General features: G+C 36.4%; 1 protein-coding gene across 17 annotated transcripts in view; it reads right to left on the reverse strand.

Moving 5' to 3' along the window:
• The window catches only part of R3HDM1 (R3H domain containing 1), a 185,841-nt gene that overhangs the window by 85,248 nt on the left and 80,740 nt on the right, over positions 1-19,853 (reverse strand). For 12 of the 17 annotated variants that reach the window (XM_059704585.1, XM_059704582.1, XM_059704577.1 and 9 more), the window contains exons 4-10: positions 16,651-16,692; positions 16,099-16,188; positions 11,350-11,464; positions 9,778-9,856; positions 3,036-3,095; positions 2,807-2,947; positions 641-751 (exon numbers count right to left, since the gene is read on the reverse strand). In XM_059704585.1, coding sequence (XP_059560568.1) covers positions 641-751; positions 2,807-2,947; positions 3,036-3,095; positions 9,778-9,856; positions 11,350-11,464; positions 16,099-16,188; positions 16,651-16,692 — 638 coding nt within the window. The remainder of the gene's footprint in view (positions 1-640; positions 752-2,806; positions 2,948-3,035; positions 3,096-9,777; positions 9,857-11,349; positions 11,465-16,098; positions 16,189-16,650; positions 16,693-19,853) is intronic. The other 5 variants (XM_059704589.1, XM_059704583.1, XM_059704578.1 and 2 more) reach the window with 4 other exon arrangements.

The raw sequence follows: 19,853 nt of genomic DNA on the forward strand, positions 1-19,853 counted from the left end.
CATAATTGAAAGTAATAAAATATTTGTGGCTGCCTGACCAGTGTGGCTCAGTGGTTGAGCGTTGACCTATGAACCAGGAGGTCACAGTTCGATTCCCAGTCAGGGCACATGCCTAGGTTGATGGCTCAATCCCTAGTAGGGGGCATGCAGGAGGCACCTGATCCATGGTTCTCTCTCATTGATGTTTTTATCTCTCTCTCCACCTCTCCCTTCCTTTCTCGGAAATAAATGAAACAAATTTTAAAAAAATATACTAAATAAGCGAAACAGAGAGCAGATCTCCATGTAAAATTACATACAGAATTAAAGAGAAAAATACAGTGTAAAAAGTTTCACGACCAAACTAATGAGAAAAAGACTGCATTTTTTAGGAGTTTGAAAGATTGTCAATGTAGTTCTGATCATGGCAGTATGTTGTTATTTCTGTCACATGATTACCCTGTTTACTTATATAAATTATTTTTGTAGCCAATAAAAGTCACATTTTCTTATTCAAGGAGTTTGTACTTAGGTGAGAGACTGTCATTCCAAAGTGAACTATATGATTTAACCAACAGCCTGGCAACTTTTCTAAGAGTAGCTGGATTCCCACACCAAGTAGCATTAGCAGGCATTTCAGCTAACCTTAAGACTGTCTTACCTCTTTTTTTTTACAGATGCCTGACTTCCCGCTCCATTGAGACACCCCAGTGGACACCGGGTTGCTGACATCCACAACACCACTGGTTCAAGGCTGGAGCGGGTAATCTGCCTATGAGGAAAAGGTAAGTTTGTTTTTATTCAATGTGGAGTAGATCTCTAAGGTTTTCTGATTTATAACATTCTTCTTATTGCAGAAGATACAAAAATACAGTGTAACTTCAGTGATTTGAAATGTCAAGTTATAATTATGCTACTGATCTATTCTTTTTTAAGTATATCACAAACATCTGTGTTTAGCTAAACTTTTGGAAACCTTGATGAAGAAAACCCCAAAGCTTTCTGACATCATTCATAGCATTCAAATAACTGAGGTTACACTGTATTGAAAACCTTAGAGAGTCACCAGTCGAAATGTTAGTCAAAATGCCTGCTAATGTGCATGTGATTGGGTATCCAGCAGCTCTGAGTAATGTTGAGAGGTATTGGTTAGATTAATTAGAGTTCTATTCACCTTCAGTTCAACTCATGCTATAGTTACTATCCTACATTAGCCATAATGTAACTAACTGGGAAAAGACTAATTGATGGGGATATTTTAAAAAGACTAAGGGAAGGGCAGAAGAAAATTAAATCAGATTCACACTTGCAGGTAAAATCAAATCCCCAAGAAAGATAGGACCCTTTCAAAGACATTTATCTTCATTAATTTAATCTTACTTATAGGAACAATTATTTAAAAATACTAAGTTCCATCTATATATCTATTATGTTGACAACATTCTATTTAAAACAGAAGAAAACCAACTTAATTCCAGCAAACAAAATGGCAGCTATAAGGGTATCCTATATAATAAAAGGCTAATATGCAAATTGTCCCCTCGAGAGTTCGACTGGGAGTTTGATCGCTCGCTATGACATGCACTGACCACCAGGGGGACATGGTGGGCGACCAGCAGCAGCTGTGGCAGCAGGGCGCTGAGGGAGTGAGAGGAGGAAGCAGGACTGCATGGTGATTGCGCATGGGTGACGAGGGATGGAGTAGGTGGAGAGGCAGGGAACCCGATTGGCCCTGATCACCGGTCAGGCCTAGGGACACTACCCATGCACCGCACCTCTAGTAGGACATAAGTGAATTGAATATAACCATGCAAACCAAAAGGTTCATAGTCATACCCTGAGAAGTCTAGCTTCAAGAAAGGCAGGAAAATAGTGAACTTTGCATTATTTATGGCATCTGTAGTTGACTGCTGCTCAATACCACAGATCCATTGTTGTCACACACAAACTGATAATAGAAAATTCTATTGATGGGCAGATCTCCACCAAAGTATAAATTTTAGCTAACTCAATTAATTGTTTTAGGATCAGCTTTACAAATAGGCAGAAGAGGTATTTTGTAGATGTTATAGTTTTAGGTGCTTCTGCATTGGGCCTTTTGCTTCCAAATGCCAGCACGGAGGATCTATTTCACCAACAGTATACAGATATCACTTTGTAAAGAAAATGGCTTTTCTTAACTCCTTGAAAGTTTTCCTCAGAAAATTACATATAGCCCATAAGGTGGACACAACATTATTAACTAATGTACTGACTTTCTGGAGATCTATAGCAGAAAAGGAGCAAAACCAGAAGTGGAAAGGATGGTAAACTGACAGAAGATTAAAGGTGATAGTGTCCCCATTTGCATTCCCTCATCCCCCAATTTGCCAGAGGTTGGACATAGCTATCTCAATTACATTAATTTAAAAATCCATAAGAGAAAGGTTACCAAATATCACTGATATTATGACCTCCGAGGGGTTTTTTGCTTTTGCTTTTTAAAACCAGTCCTCATTCATCCACCTCATTTCAGTTCAGACTGCATTTCATTTAATTTTTGTATAGCAAAGGTGGAAATTTATTGAAGAACAAGCACAGACTCCCACGTGGGGAGGGGGAAAGGGTCCCACAGCACAGACTCCCATGTGTGGAGGGGGAAAGAGTCCCCAGACTGGTGCATTTTAAAGCTAGTGATCTAAAAGTATTTTTTGGTCCAATCGTGTAAGGTTATTATATGGAGCTTAATTAAGTTGCTAAAACATATGGAAAACCTATGTAAAAGGTGCTGTAAAAAGAGAAAGTACCGTCACACATATAATGTGCACCAAAACTTCTTAATACTTACATTCTTGTATTGCTAGTTTTGTTTACTATGACAGACTTCCCACTCTGATCAACATTGTGGTCTAACCCAAAGTAAGCAGCTACTCTGTGTAACAGCATCCTATGGTAAGATGTCATGGGGGGGAATTTCTTACGTGGAGACCTAGAATTAGGAAAGAAGAAACACAAATTTAATAAATCAAGAAGAAATGTGATGATAATTTCTTTTCTTGTTAAATGTCAGGACTTACTCATTATTACCAATGAAATCTAAAATTTCTTGTTCCAATTTCAACAGCATCATTCTGTCCCTGAAACAAAATATGAAGACTCATCTGTAAAATTTAACACTGAAATAATAAATGTTGAACTTATACTACTAAATATTTGTCTTAACAACTGTACATTGACTACTATCACAAGCTTGATGCTAAAATATTTACATGCTTTCTAAAAAAAGTAATGTTTTTTAAAAATAAAAATGACTTATTTTGGTTTAAATTTTTATTATGGAAAATTTCATGCCTACACAAATGTAGAGGGAACAGTGCAATGAACTTTAATATAGCCATCACCCAACTTCAACAACTATCAACATGTTGCTATTCTTGCAATAGATTTTGACTCCACTATCACTATATTAGACTCTGTTCTGTAAATATATATGGATAAAAAGAGCATATTAGTATTTACTTCCTTACCACTCAATAAAGCTGAGAGATGGTAGCAGGAAAATATACATCTTTAGATGCATGATTGTGTTATCATGCTGAACACCACAGAAACAATGCTCTAGAGAACATGAAATGCCGGTAACAACAGGAATACTCCTATGGGAATCCTAAGCTATATATAAATAGAGCTATAGCAGAGAAGTATGAACTACATTACCAACTTTAACTCCAAAGGAGAGGACTTTACAAATCATTCTCTAAATTGCTATTATATATTTATAAGACTTCAGGAATTTTGCCCATAAAAATAAAAATGAGCCAAAAACCTCCATTAGGTAAAATAAATAGACTCTAAGGAGTATCTGCATGTGCTCCTTTAGACCACTAGGGGCTTATTTAGTGCATTTAGGCTGTAGAAAATTAATGGCACCCCTCCCCAAAGGACCTCCTTGCTCACACACCAAGAACGTTGATCAAGGGAGTATTCCTGTGTTCAGTATAAGTTTCATGTGCAAGGGGAACAAAACAAAACAAAACAAAACAAAGCAAAAGAACCTCAAAGAAACTTAAAGCTAGAAGTAGCTTTACAGAACATTTGTGTTCCTCAAATTTATAGATCAATAAAACTAGGCCAAGAGGTTATTGTTTTCCTCCCAAATAAACGTTACTTATTTACTGATTGATTTAAAAAATATTTTTTTATTGATTTCAGAGAGAGGAAGGGACAGTGAGGAAGCACAAAACACCCAACCAGAAGAGCAAGAAGAAAAAAGAATCCAAAAATATGAAGATAGTGTAAGGAGCCTCTGGGACAACTTTAAGCATACCAACATCTGAATTATAGGGGTGCCAGAAGAAGAGAGAGAGCAAGATATTGAAAACCTATTTGAAGATATAATGACAGAAAACTTCCCCTACCTAGTGAAAGAAATAGACTTATAAGTCTAGGAAGCACAGCGAACCCCCAAACAAGAGGAACTCAAAGAGGACCACACCAAGACACATCATAATTAAAATGCCAAGGGCAGAAGACAAAGAGAGAATCTCAAAAGCAGCAAGAGAAAAGCAGTTAGTTACTTACAAGGGCGTGCCCATATGACTGTCAGCTGATTTCTCAACAGAAATTATTCAGGCCAGAAGGGAGTGGCAAGAAATACTGAAAGTGAAGAAAAGCAAGAACCTACAACCAAGATTACTCTACCCAGCAAAGCTATCATTTAGAATTGTAGGTCAGATAAAGAGCTTCACAGACAAGCAAAAGCTAAAGGAGTTCACCACCACCAAACCAGTATTATATGAAATGCTGAATGGTATTCTTTAAGATGAGGGAGAAGAAAAAGGTAAAGATAAAAAATATGAACAACAAAGTGGCAACAAATATATTATCTATCAACAATTGAATCTAAAAATCAAATGAATAAAAAATGTGATGAACAGAATAAACTGGTGAATTGAATAGAATCTGGGGCATGGAAATGGAACAGACTGATGATTCTCAGAGGGAAGGAAGTGTGTGGGTGTGTGGGAAGAGATTAGACAAAGATCTTATATGCATGTATGCATTACCTATGGACACAGACAATAGGGTGGGGCAAGGGCCTGGGGTGGGGTGGGAACCGGGTGGAAGGGAACTATCAGGGGGGAAAAAAGAGGGATATCTGTAATAATCTCAACAATAAAGATTAAAAAGACAAAAAAACCCCAAAAAATACACGTGAATACATGTCATTGCCTTGATAAAATATTTACCACAGATTTCCACTGCTCTTAGGATCTGAAATGTGACTTAACAAGCAGGCATAGTCTGGTCTTTGCCTACTTCTTTAGCCTAATCTCCTGCCCTCCTCACAAAACCTATCATCTTGGCTTATCTCGGCACGTGCCAAACTCCTTCCTTTCTCAGCTTCCTTGAACATGCTGTTTCCTTTGCCTAAAACAACTTCATATATTCTTTTTTAGACTCTGTTTCTTTAATAGCATTTACCACAATGATCATTATATAGTTTTCAGAAGTACATATTTTATACACTAATTGTGGGGGGGGGGGGAAGGGATCCGAGGCAGGCAACTTATTCAGCATTCACAAAACAGTGCATTTAAATTGGTTTCCTGTGCCTGACCTAAACAGCAGGCATACAAAGAAAGAATAAATTACTGATACACGTGACAACATGGATAAACCATAAAAATATGCTAAGGGAATGACACCAGTCACAGGAACACACACACACAAATACAAACGCTATTGACATGTGAAGTCAAAACCAGGGAAATCTGTACAAACAAGCTTGATTAGTACTCAAGGCATAGAGAGGTGATAGCAACAGGGTATGGGTTTCTTTTTGGGTTATGAAAACTTTCTATAATTGACTGTAGTGATGGTTGTTGCACATATCTGAGTATATTAAAAGCCCATTAAATTTTATAATTTAAAAATTCATATGCAGATAACAAACCTTTGCATTTATATGTAGAGGAAAACAGAACTGTATAATAGAAAAATATTTTGAAGTATATAAAAATAGATTTCTAATCTTTGTCCTTATTGATGTCTCCTATAGGTTCAGCAGAAAGAAAATTTCTGCCTGTTTAGAATCCTATCTTGTTTTACTCAAACTACTTATGTATTCTCCTTCTCCCTTATTTCTCAAACCTCTGAGTTCTAGTTTCCACAATCTTACTTCATATGAAACAGCTTGCTAAAATAGCTAATAATTACTTCCTTACCATTTTCTAGAATGATTTGCCCATACCTCCCTGCTAGAGCCAGTGTGTACAATCTTGTCTTTCTTTGAGTATATCACTTTCCCTCACACACTGCTATGCCTTGGCAATGCTCTTTATCTCTACCTGGAATGCCTTTCTCATGCTTCTCTGTATAGATAGTTCCCATTTAAAGCACTCTGATTTCAAGACGCACCTCAGGCATTACTTTTCAGTGATGCCTTCCCATATTCTTTCAAACAAAGGCTGGGGGCCCCCCTTCTCTTTTACAGCCTTTGAAAAGTTATTTTACATCTATTCTATTTTAACTAGTGTCCCGGTGCACGGATTTGTGATCATTGAAAGGAAATTAATTAGAAGAAATATTTTAATATCGCTATTTGCCCTTTCTCTATAATAGAAGTGTCAATCAAATACATGACAGACAATGACAGATCGAAACACATGCATGAGATTAACGCCAGTGAGAGCTTTACATGATTTGCATGCGCGGGTCAACTTAGCCTTTTATCTCTATAGAATACACTTGCTTAATTAAACCTGCTTTCTGATGTAGCTAAACTTCTCGCAGCCAGGTGAAGCACCCCAACTTCTCTTTCAGGTAATTGTCAGCAACACAGCAGCAAATATCAACACAAAGCAGATTATTATTGTAGATCACACAGGGAGAACAAAGGGTAAAATATTTAACTGCAGCAGTGTTTGACTATACTCTGTGCAGTGAGAAAACCTGAAGTCATTTTGAAGGTCCACCATTTCTTACTTCTATTCAGGTGGGTCAAGTTGCTAAACTTTCTAAATCTCCATCTTCTGGCTAATGAAAATAGAATTCTACCGTGTCTCCTATCTACCTCCTCCAGGACTTTTGTGAGGATCAAATGAGATGAGGCACGTGAAAATGCTTCACAAACATTTGGTTAAAGTGTGAAATGTTTGCAACTGGCTATGAAGCAAGTTGGGTTCCTGGGTTGAAGAAACTCCAAGGAGGCTAGTCACTAGAGAGAGGAAGCCAGGCGTTGCTACGTGAAGTCATTTCCCGGCGCTCACAGTGACTGTTTCCGGGCTGGGCTGTGGGCCGCATTTTGCGCCATGGGGTCTTGGCAGCGTTGGGTGGAATTTGTGGGCTGTCACTCCGGGGTGGTGGTGGGGCCTGTGTCCCACTTGGGGGAAGCTGAGTGCTGGTTTGTCGGTGCCAGGTCTGTGGTGCCGTTTATTTTTAAATGGTCAGTGTGTGTCATGGCAGCTCCTGCATTAAGCGTCTAACTCCTGGTGGTCAGTGCATGCCATAGCTATCAGTTGGATGGACACTTAGCCATATATATATATAGAGAGAGAGACTAGAGGCCCAGCGCATGAAATTCGTGGGTATGGTCCCTATGCCTCGCCTGCATTCAGGGCCATTTTCCCTGGCTGCTGGCAGCCAAGCCCCGCCTCCCCACCACCCAACCCTGGTCAGGCAATTGGAGCCTCTTGGCCGGGGGGAGGGACTGAGAGGTTGGCCATTCCTGCCCACTTGCCAGCCCCGCCCCCACCACAGATCGCCCTCTGTGTGTGGGGCAATGGACACGGCGGGAACCTTGGCCTGAAGTCGCCCACGTCCCCGGCCACCCATCCCTGGTTCCCTGTTCACCATCAGGCGATGGGAGCCTGCTGGCCGGGGAAAGGGACTGAGAGGTGGTCAGTGCACCTCATAGTGACTGGTCGAGCAGTTGTTCTGGGTGTTCCACTGTTAGGGTCAATTTGCAAATTACCCTTTTATTACATAGGGTTATATATCAAGAGTTTATTCTAGCAGAGAGAGTGGATAATTTAGGGGCAGAGATGATATCTTGCACATCTTTATATCTATAACTAGAGGCCTAGTGCACAAAAGCGTGCACTGGGGGGGGGGGACGACGGTCCCTCAGCCCAGCCTTCACCCTCTCGCAGTCCGGGAGCCCTTGGGGGATGTCTGACTGACGCCTTAGGCAGTTGAACATCCTTAGTGCTGCTGCAGAGGCAGAAGAGGCTCCTGCTACCACCACTGCGCTCGCCAGCCGTGAGCCTAGGTTCTGGCTGAGCGGCGCTCGCCCTGTGGAGCATACTGACCACCAGGGGGCAGCTCCTTCATTGAGCAGCTGACCCCTGCTGGTCAGTGTGCCATAGCAACTGGTCATTCTGCCGTTCAGTCGATTTGCATATTAGCCTTTTATTATACAGAATGTTTAGCACAATACTTAGCACATGACAGATGCTTAAGAAATACCTATTCATTAGATTCCACATGAATGAAATCATATGGTACTTGTCTTTCTCTGATTGGCTTATTTCACTTAGCATAATGTTCTCCAGGTACATCCATGCTGTTGTAAAGGGTAAAATTTTCTGGAATTTAATGAACAAACTGAACCACCAAGCAAAATAAGAGACAGATCCATAGATAGAGGGCAGGTAGACAGCTTTGGTGGGAGGTGGAGTATTGGGGGATGAGTGGAGGTTGGAGCAAAAGAGAAAATAGAGAGAAATCATAGACATGGACAATAGTGGTGACTGTTGGGGGCAGGGGGGAAAGTGGAAGAGGGCATAGAGGGGATAAATGGTGATGGAAAAAAAAGAAATGCCCCAAGGGACTAATGATTTCATCTTTATTTTGGGACTTAAAATAAAAAAGTCAGGCAAAGTTGACTATCTTCTTCCTCATGTCATAACTATACTCCTTCAATCCATATTACAACAAGCTCAGTTTTCATTTAGGCAGTTCTCCTTTGAAGGTTTATGTTAAGAGTAAACTAGAAAATCAAGATGGCACTGAATACAATAAACCCTGAATTAAAATAAAGGTTTATCTTGAGGTATGATATAAGTCTCAGTGAGACTAAAGAGAGCCAGGTGTTCATGATTTCTTCCATGTGCACATACCAAATGAAACTGTTTTCTTTTTATTGCAATGTATGTAAAATAACTCCCACTCTGGGAAGTTAACACTTAGAGGATGGATTTTTAACCTGGGAGTCTTCTACCTCATGAAAGCATTGGTGAAATATTTTGTGGATAAGACTTTTTGTGGGAAATACCTTAAAGGGGTCAATGACCTGCCAAAAAATAAAAATCTATTCATTATCCTGGTAAACAAACGATTTCACAATTGGTTAGTGACTCAAATAAGCACTTTAAAAATCATAGGATTGAAGGTGTATAAACTAAGAAAAAGGGAACAAATAATGTGACTTTAACTGTTTAAACACTCACAAATGAATACACTAAGTTCTTGTTCAGTTGGGTGCATTATCCTGAGAATATTTCTCTCTCTTTTTTTTCATGATTGATGTTACCTCTGCATTTCAATTGAGTCAAAATTTCTTGGTAATTCTGTATTTCCCAAAATTCCTACATACAGCATAAATTATTTTTATATCATGCTGAAATACATATTGCAAAAAGATATTTATGCATGTGCATCTAGACCACCAACATCATAACCCTAAGAATCTAAAATGTTTCTGGTGTACTTCAAATACTGCAATCTTATTCTAATATTCTAACTCAGTAATGGAGACACACATAGCAAATTATGGTATTCTAAAAGCAATATAAACCTTATAAATCTAATTTTTACCTGGGATTGTTTTTTAATGTATTTACTAAAAATTCATGTAGATCTATGCCAGTTGAATCAGTGTATTCTTGACTGGAATCTAAAAAACAACAACACAAAAACACAGTATGAAGTTGTTTGAAAATAAATCCCATTTCCTTTTACACATGATACATATCTTAAATAAAATGAGGTGACCCACATTAAAAAAGATTAACAAAGTAGGAAAAGGAAACTTATGAAATCAGATGAAAACAATTTTTCTATTCCCATATAACGAACAGACGTAGGTTTATATAACTGCATGTACATGTACATTCTTAAAAAAAAAAATTTATGTCTTGCCTGGTTCAGTTGGTTCGGTGTCCCTCTGTGCATTGAAAGGTCACTGGTTTGATTCCGGGTCAGGGCACATGCCTAGGTTGCAAGTATGATCTAGTTGGAAAGCCTTTGGAAGGGAACTGATCAATGCCTCTCTTTCTGTCCTTCTAGTTCTCCCTTACCCCCTTACTTTCTCTAAGCATGTCCTTGGTGAGGATTAAAAAAAACAAAAACTTCTCAAATGTGACAGTAATTTACTCTGAATCCTTTAAAGATCCTATTATATACTCACCACAATCCTCATTTTCTAAAATGTCTCCTGAAGTAAAAAATTAGAATGACTTATTCAATTAACTACATTGGTAGCAAATTAAGACAGCTTAGTTCAATTGTGAACATAGGTGGAGAAAATAATTTGGGGGTAGATAGGAATTTTAGTTCTGAAAGAACACTAATTTAATTAGATATGATTAGGCCTATCACTAAAGGCTTGCTTCCAATATCCAATATACTTTTTTAAAAAAATTATGTTTATTTCTCCCTTCATGCTGTTTATAATACTGATCAGCATAATCAAGTTTGTAAATTAAAAAAGCATTTTTATAGATGTGCAATAGATGAAGGTGAAGTCCCTTAAAATTTATTATGAAAGATAAACATTCTGGTTTCCAGGAGGGTATGTTTTTTTTGATTTTTTAGAGAGGAAGGGGGAGGGGTGGAGAGAGAGAGAGGGGGAGGGAGGGAGGGAGGGAGAGACAGAGAGAGACCAATTGCCCCCCCCCAATACATGCCCTGACCAGAGACTGAACCCACAACCTAGGTATGTGCTCTGACCGGGAATTGAACCCACCATCTTTTGGTATACGGGATGACACTCCAATCAACTGAGTCACCTGGCCAGGGCATCACCACTTTGTATTATAAGGAAGAAATAATATTTTTAGTGAAATCAGTATTCAAATTATAGTAATTTTATTATTTCAATAGGAGATGGACCAGTAAGAGATAAAGACAGTTATCTTCCTCAGAGACTCTGGAATGTGTTGCAGTTTTTTAATTAATGTGTCTTACTGTGTAATTCCATTTTGCCCAGATGAGCAAATACTATATTATCCCTTCAATATGTTCTGTATCATATATATATATATATATATATATGTGTATATATATATATATATTCTGTATCATATATATATATATGGTAAGGAATGTAATTACCAACAATGACACTAAAATTTTGTTTTAAAAACCCCACAAAAATAAATTGCAAACCTCTTGATAACATTTTTCTGGGTAACTTATCACTGGCTTTTTCTTTTTCTGCTTCATCTTTTGAGGGCTTCTCCTCTTTTTCAAATGATTGTGTTAACTGGATCTGAATTTTCTCCTGTTGGAAGGTAAAATCAGTTTAAATAAAAATATAGAGCAATTTAGTTAATACCACACACCTGTAGTAACACAAAAGTATGTGGAGGGGGAAAAAAAGAAAACTATTATTTTATCCAATTAGATTCTTCAAAGTAGAATACAACTTAAAAATATTTTTACCATATTTATTGAAGTCTGGATAGCAAAATTTGAAATGTTGACTATATCAATTGAAACATATCTTAGAAATTATTTTAGAGAAAAAAAATGTTTTTTGTAACAGTTTAAATGTATCTACTTGCAAAGCTCCTGGAGAATAAGAACCAAGGTCTTTTTAACCTATTTTTGCAATGGAGATGCCAAGGAAAGATACAATTATCATCAATCATGACAACAGGAAGACATAAGTATCAAGTCAACACTTAGTAAAAAGTACTTTTTTTGAGGGGGCGGGGGGGGGGGGAAGAGAGAAATAGGTAAAATCTCATATTCCATCATTCTCTTGACATATAAAAAAACTGTAAGTACAAAATATCCAAAACCAAATTTACATGACTTTCATTATTTGAGATTTATGTATCACTGTTATTCCTCAATCACCTCAAAGTTTAGAAAGATTTCAAGCAAGATTGCTTTCTTTCCTGATACATAGTAATTCACTGTAAAGTAACCATATTATATAAGACTGAAAAGGAGAACTAATTCTACATTTCATTTTTAAAACAATCTCATTACATCCAATTTCAAAAACCAAAGGAATTAGTGAAAATTAATTCATATAGCCTAAAATGGTAAATGTCACACAGCTCTGTTTATTCGGGCAAAGTTATCAAGAAAGGCAGAATAACATCCATACCATTTCTACTAAAGATAATTGTAGACTAAATTATACTGTTGTCCATGGTGATGAAAAACATCAATCAGACAATTACTCCACTTCTCTTCTCTGGGAGATGGTTGTTGGTGGTAATACAGTAAGTCAATATCAAAGGGAATATAAATTTCAGGGTTCTTAAACTTTCAGCCATCAGGATTTCTGTTAAACAACTCTGACCCCCCAGAAAACATTATTTTTTTTTGAAATAGTAATTGGCAAAAAATTTCAGATTAAATATAGTATTTTTTCCTATAGGTTTGCTGACTGCTATTTTCATCTCTTCAATTCTGCTTCCCCTTCCATCTCAGTTCAAATTTATGTTCAGAATAAAGTGCAAAAGCTATATACTGGCAATTTTCACTAAAATTGCTGAACTTCCTACATTCATCAACTGGTAATCATTTTTCTCATTATGACTAATTTTCCTTTTTATAAATTAAATTTATCAGGGTAACATTGGTTAATAACATTATATAAATTTCAGGTGTAAAACTTTGTAATGTATCTGTATACTCTATTGTGTGCTCACCATCGGAAATCTAGCCAGTCTCCTCACCCGAGGATATTTTTCCATTGCTTTTTAGAGAGTGGAAGGGAAGCGGGGCGGGGAGAGAGAGAGAGATGAGTATCAATGTGAGAGAACACATCGATTGGTTGCCTTTGCATCGATTGGATCCCTGCCAAACGGGGCCAGGGATCGAGGCTGCAACTGAGGTATGTGCCTTTGACTGGAATCAAACCTGAGATGCTTCAGTTCAAAGGTCAATGCTCTATCCACTGAGGCAAACTGGCCAGAACTATTTGTTGCTTTTTTGTGAAATGATATGGTTCTTGTCCTTTTCCATTTGACTTATCTCATTTAGCACAACGTTCTCAAGATCCATCCATGTTGTCTTATGACTCATTTTCTAATCTACTTTCCTTATTTTTAAAGTAATTGTAAGATAGGTATTTTAAAATGAATCCCGGAAGAATGTTTTGGAAGTAGAATACTAGAAGTGTTACTGACTTACAGCTTCTATTCCTGTTACTCAAGGATAATCCATGAAATCCAGGTTGGAAGAAAAGATTTCACATATAGACCACCATAAAAGGCACTCCCAATGGCTATCAGGTTTCATTTCTAAATTCTCCTACTAAAGTTGTACATTATAATTACAGATACTAAACTATTTTATCAAGATTAATTGTATTTAAAAATCTAGAGGCTTAATGTACTGAGGTCTGGATTCGGTTGATACTGAGACCTTGTTTTCATTAGCAAATAAACAAGGCATATTTTAAATGCTGAAATCCATACACAAACTCTTCTGACTATAAATAAGCAACATCTCCATAGGAAGTTGTAATTTCTTTACTCTTCCTCACTCAGCCATTGACATCTGTTACTGGTCACTTCCCTCTCATAAGCTCTCATTAGACACAAGTAATATCTCTTTTAATTGCCTCTCAACCTTTTGACTAATGTGCTTTACTCCAGATTAATTCCTCAAAAATCACATTCTGAAGCAAACATTATTAGTTGGAAAGTGTCTCTACCCATCAAGGATTAGATACTAGGACATTTCAGGAGAAATAATTTATTTTCCTATTGCCATTCAGGTGCAGTTTAGGGAACTCAAGACTTGGAAAAAGTTCAGTGAAAGTAGGCTATTATCTCAAAAGACAAAAATTACTGTATTCAAGAGAAATTGAGAACAAATGTATTAAGTGGAATAACAGCTCTTTGAACTATGAATGCAAAAATTATAATCTGAGATCAATAGTATATACATTAATTTATAATACACTCCTGATGTTATTTTTTCCCATATAAATTTCACTAGATAAATTTATGTAGCACTATAAGAATTTCGCCCCAATATTTTTCAGATAGGTAAAATGTACTGAAAAAACAACAACAACAAAACAACAATCACATTACAGTTTTTCTTAAAAAGAATGCATTTTTCTGTATTAATAGTCTTATGAATGCCTGACACTTCTCATTTTTTCAATCTCCTTGGACTAATTAATTAGTCCATGAGGCTAGGATGGTATAACATTTTGAACAACAGAAAGAAATACATTTTTAAAAAACACTATATTATTCCATCCTGGACAGGCATAGTATTTACTCTAATTTGTACAAAAGAACTTTTTAAAATTGCTATTTCAAAAACAATTTTATTAAATTTCTTTCAGAGCGTATCATAACTCTTCAGCCTTATCAACAACTATGCAAAAGCCAAAGGCTAACATTTAAAAATGTTCTCAGGCAATAGTTCTTAGTAAAATATTTTGACTGCATTTCTACTTTTTCTTAGAAAATTCTGTTATTTTATTGTTAAAAAATATTTACTTTATAGAATGAATGCATATAGCTTTTTTCTGTTTTTAAATTGTAAATAAATCACAAATAAACTCTGAATCACTTGAGCACAGTCCAAAAGAAACTGATTTTTTGGTATTTTTTACTGACAAATAATTAAAAAAAAAATCTTCTCCTCCCATTTTTAAAAAAATGTATTTTTATTGATTTCAGAGAGGAAGGGAGAGGGAGAGAGAGAGAGAGAGAGAAACATCAATGATGAGAATCACTGATTAACTGCCTCCTGCATGGCCTACACTGAGGATTGAGCCCACAACCCAGGCATATGCTCTGACGAGGAAGCTAGCCGTGACCTCCTAGTTCATAGTTTGACACTCAACCACTGAGCAACACTGGCTGGGCCTCTTCTTACATTTTGGAAGCAAAGAAGTGTAGAGGGCATATTCTAAATATGTGACAACTATCTTCAGCATGTATAGCAGGCTTTTAAGAGTATCATCTTTTAAATCAAGACAAAGCATAAGACTTCGCCTGAATCAATAAATGTACAATTGCTATTTATTAAAAAGAAGAAGAAGAAGAAGAAATACAACTTCTCATGGCCCTTTCCTTTCTTTCTTTTTTAGTATGCTTCTTAAAGAGTCAAAAATTGCCTCAGTTCTTTGGAAACTAATTGTTGGGATATAGGAGGATTTTATGTTGCTTAAACTCGTAAAAAGTAGAATAAGCCATTAACAGCCAAAGTTATCATCACAGACAAATATTGGTAAAGGGTCCAAACATATTTCATATATAATGCCCATATAAGAGAAGGCAAACATTAGTCCATAGCTAAGATTAACAGAAAAGTAGTCATAGCATTAAAAATACAAAAGGCAAACCAAATTGTCTGCTTAAATCTCAGTTCTGTATTTTACAAGCATAGACAGAAAAGGAATTAGAAGTTTCAAGACAACTATTAGAGCCAATCTAATATAAGAATTGGCTTCACCATGCATTCAGTTTAAGTAAAATAATATATCAAGCAGAAGTCTTGGGTAGTTTCCTTTCACACACAAGCAGTATTTGACAAACTTATAAAGGCCAAAACCAAAAGAGTAAATTCCATCGCAATTCCACTAAGTGAAGGTACTACTTTATTACTTTTCCAAAATAACTTATAACTCCCTTAGAGCCATATTCCCACTTAATTATATTATCCCTAAGTTTTCCCAGAGAGAAATCATTATACTAAATTTTAGAGTGACGTAACAAGGTTTTCCCACTTTTCGTGTGTATCTTGTATCATGTATTATTAAATGAATTCTTAGTAAAAACACATATAACACACACACACACACATGCACATACAACTTAAAAAAATTTGATTTCAGAGTGTAGATACAACTTTTATTTAACCTTATGAAAAAATTTCTCCAGGAGGCAGGTTATTCCACCATGTCTGTAAATAATAATTTTTTTTTACCTGGTTCTCCTGTGATACCTCTGCTGTAGGGGGTGGTGGAGATTCTTCACATACTGCAAGGCTCCGAACTAGCTTTAACTTTGAGCTTGACTAAAGAAAAGTATTTAAAATTAACACTACATTTCACAAATCTGGGGTGTATATCCAAAAGCCCCCTAGAGTTTCTTAAATCTTTATAGTTTCTGCCATATATAGGCATTGGTGAAATGTGCAAGTTATATATATCATTAATTACCTCTAAAATCCATTGTTAAGAGGGAAAACAAACAATTGCAGTTTTGAAAATTACAGCAATAGCAAGAATGGGAATAATTCCAATTTCAAAACCCAAAGAATGGTGAGAAAGCCATTTTCTCTATAAAAAAACCATTAAAGGTACAAAAGCAATGCACAAAAGCAACTAGGCAAGACAAAACCCAAATAAAACAAAATAAGCTTTCTGCCCCAAACAAAATATGACAAAACTAAACTGATGCAGCGCTGTATGAAAACAAGGATTCATCAAGCATGAAGGACGGCCCTTGGCATGCCAGCACAAAATATTTACTATACCTTAGACCTTTTTCCTGTCTGTCCAAAGGACTGCAATGGCCGCTGAACACACAAGAAAGATTTATATTACATTTCATGTTGAAACAGAAAGTTTTCTTCTCAATTCATAATCCTAAGCCACAGAGAAACTAACTGCACAAAGAATAGAAAATGAGGAAATCAAAGTTGGTTTTAAGTAAAAATGTACTGATTCCTCCCAAAAAGCACACCTGTAAAAGATTCTCTTAAAATCCTTCTGTGAATTGGCATTTTCTGTAAGTGAGCAAATTACCACAATTTCTGTGTTAACTGAGCTAAATGAAATTACAAGGTAACTTCTAAGGTAGTAGAAAAATAAAATATATTTCTTCAGTATTTTATAACATATTACACTTTATGCAAAGTTAGGAGGAAAAATCCCTACAAAAATCCTGAGGAATTTTAAGTATCTGTGCTCAATGAAGTTCCAAACATACTAAGGAGAATGTTGCAAATGCACATTGAGTCAGAGTACAACCACCTATCTTCTGAGCATTTTCAGCCCCATACGAAGTACAGCACCAGTTTACTAGTCACAGAATCATGTTTGCCTGGTCCAGGGTAAGGCAATGAAGCAGATATAAAGAAAAGAGATCAAAGTTCCAATATACACGTCCAACATAATTGCCAAATCACCAATCACATGATTGGGGAACCCAATGGAGCAAAAGTTCTAGTGTGTGATATCGATATCAGGCTTTGGTTTGGGAAAGCAGCTGAAGTGACTCTGAACCAGAGCCAGATGGTTTTTAAACATGTTTTCCTTCCTCCAACCTCCTTCCGATCTACCTCTCTAACTCTAATCCCAGGTACCTATCATTTATACTCATTAAAGCCAGGGACCAAACATAAAACAGAGAAAAAGTCCTTAATATGTAGATTAGTATATTCACATATGAAAGAAGAGTCATCATGTCACTCTAATATCCAAAAGAGCCTTCCTTGCAGAACCAAAATTTTCTCTATTTTTTGTAGAGAAAACGCAGTACCAGTGTGTCCTGTCCCTCATGCTGAGCCCAAAGTTCTTGAGATAAGAGCATTGTATTTTTGGGATTCTGATCCTGGATTACCCACATTACATACAAATTAGTAGTAACAAACACAAAAGGAAAATAGAAAAAATAAAGAAAAATGACTTTCGTTTCTTACAGAGAAGAAAACAGTTTGTATACACCACATATACACATGGCCATACTGCCTAAGAGCTTCTGCATGTTGGTATTGTCTTTGGTTTCGATTTACTCTATAATTTGTTCAAGAAAATTTCTAATTGTAACTCATATCCAAAAATAGAACTAAAAGAAGTTATACTGCATAGAGAAAGGACTTGAAGAAAAGCTGGGAGAAAATCAATAGATGAATGCAAGCAAAAAGGCAGAAGGGAAAATAATGTGAGACTTACTCCTGTTCTCTGCTTTAATTCCTTACAATTCTAAGTATCCAGGGTACAAAACTTTCTGCTAAAAATTTTTAAAATAAAAGAGATGATTAACTGTCAAGTAAAAACTGTATTCATACGTAGAGTTGGATTTAAATTTCTGGCTTTGCTCATTAGTAGATGACCCTGGTCAAGTTATTTCAGTTCACTTGTTTTTTTAAAATGTTTTTATTGATTTCAGAGAAGAAGGAAGAGGGAGAGATAGAAATATCAACGATGAGAGAGAATCATTGATCAGCTGCCTCCTGCATACCCACCACTGAGTCTGCAATCTGGGAATCGAACCTTGACCTTCTGGTTCATAGGTCGACATTCCTCCACTGAGCTATGCTACTTGGGCCGCATTTTTTGGTTGGGAGCAGAAAGGCAAATCTGATTCAAAGGGCAAGAAGGAACGGACACACCACTGCTTGCTTTGAAGATGGAGGGGCTCTGTGAGAAGGACTGCAGGCAGCCTCTAGGAGAACAGTGGCCCTTCGCCTACAGTCAGTCAGGAAATGTGGACCTCAGACCCACAACTGCAAGCAACTGAGTTCAGCCAGTAACTGGAAGGAGCCCAGAAGCAAATTTCCCCCCAGTCTTCAGATGAGGGCCCAATCCAGCCAACACTTTAGATTTCAGCTTTGTGAAATCCTAAACAGAGAAGTTACTTGAGCCCAAACTAATTTCTAATCTACAGATCTGATATCTACAACTAAGTTGATAATTGGGTATTGTGTTATGCTCTAGGTTTGTGGTAATATGCTCTGCAGCAATAGAAAACTAATACACTACTTCATAAGTAAAGCATTATTCAATAAAAGTCACTACTTCATTTCAAATAGAAAAGGACTGAAATTACATAATATATACCAGAAAGCTTACTATACACACATGCACACACAACAAAGCAGAGAAAACAAGTTTGGTTTATTAAAGAAAATAACCTTTGTTTTATATTATTGGTGTCAATTTGATAGCTAGATTTGGCTTTAAATAAAAATATTTTAAAAAATTAAGTCTTTATTCCCCATTGACCCCTTCTAGACTGCCCCCATCCCTCGCCCCAAGCCTTCACCACCCTATTGTCTGTGTCCACGGGTTATATACGTATGTATAATGCATACAACTTATTTGGTTGATCTCCTACCCACCCATCTCAAATAGATTTTATTATTTAAACCACACCTTTCACCTTTCCCTCATTTTTTTTTATTTTGGAAAATATACAAAACATGGAATTTAACATTTTAACCATTTTCAAGTGTATAGTTCAGTGGTATTGAATATAATCATAATGTTGTACAACCATCACCACAATCCATATCTATAATTATTTTCATCTTGTAAAACTTAAACTCTGAACTCATTAAACTTAATTATCATTCTCCCCTGATCCCAAACCCTGGCAACCACTCTCTGTCTATGATTTTGACTACTCTAAGTACCTGATATAGGTCAAATTGTATGTCTTTTTGTAAATCTTAAATAGTTAAGATTTCTATAATTTTACATAGACAGACTTTTATTCAACCCTTTAAACAGACATTTATGACTGGCTTATTTAACTTAGCACAATGACCTCAAGGTTCATCTATGTTGTAGCATATTACTAAAGAATTTCCTTCCTTTTTAAGGCTAAATAATATTGCATATTTGAGGGTATTATTTAATAATGTTCAATACAATGAAATATCCTTTCATTTGCTGATGGATGCATTTGGGTTGATTCCATGTTTTAGCTATTGTGAATAATGCTTCTACGAAC

Source organism: Myotis daubentonii, chromosome 7 (genome assembly GCF_963259705.1).
Source record: "Myotis daubentonii chromosome 7, mMyoDau2.1, whole genome shotgun sequence".
Classification (NCBI taxonomy): domain Eukaryota; kingdom Metazoa; phylum Chordata; class Mammalia; order Chiroptera; family Vespertilionidae; genus Myotis; species Myotis daubentonii.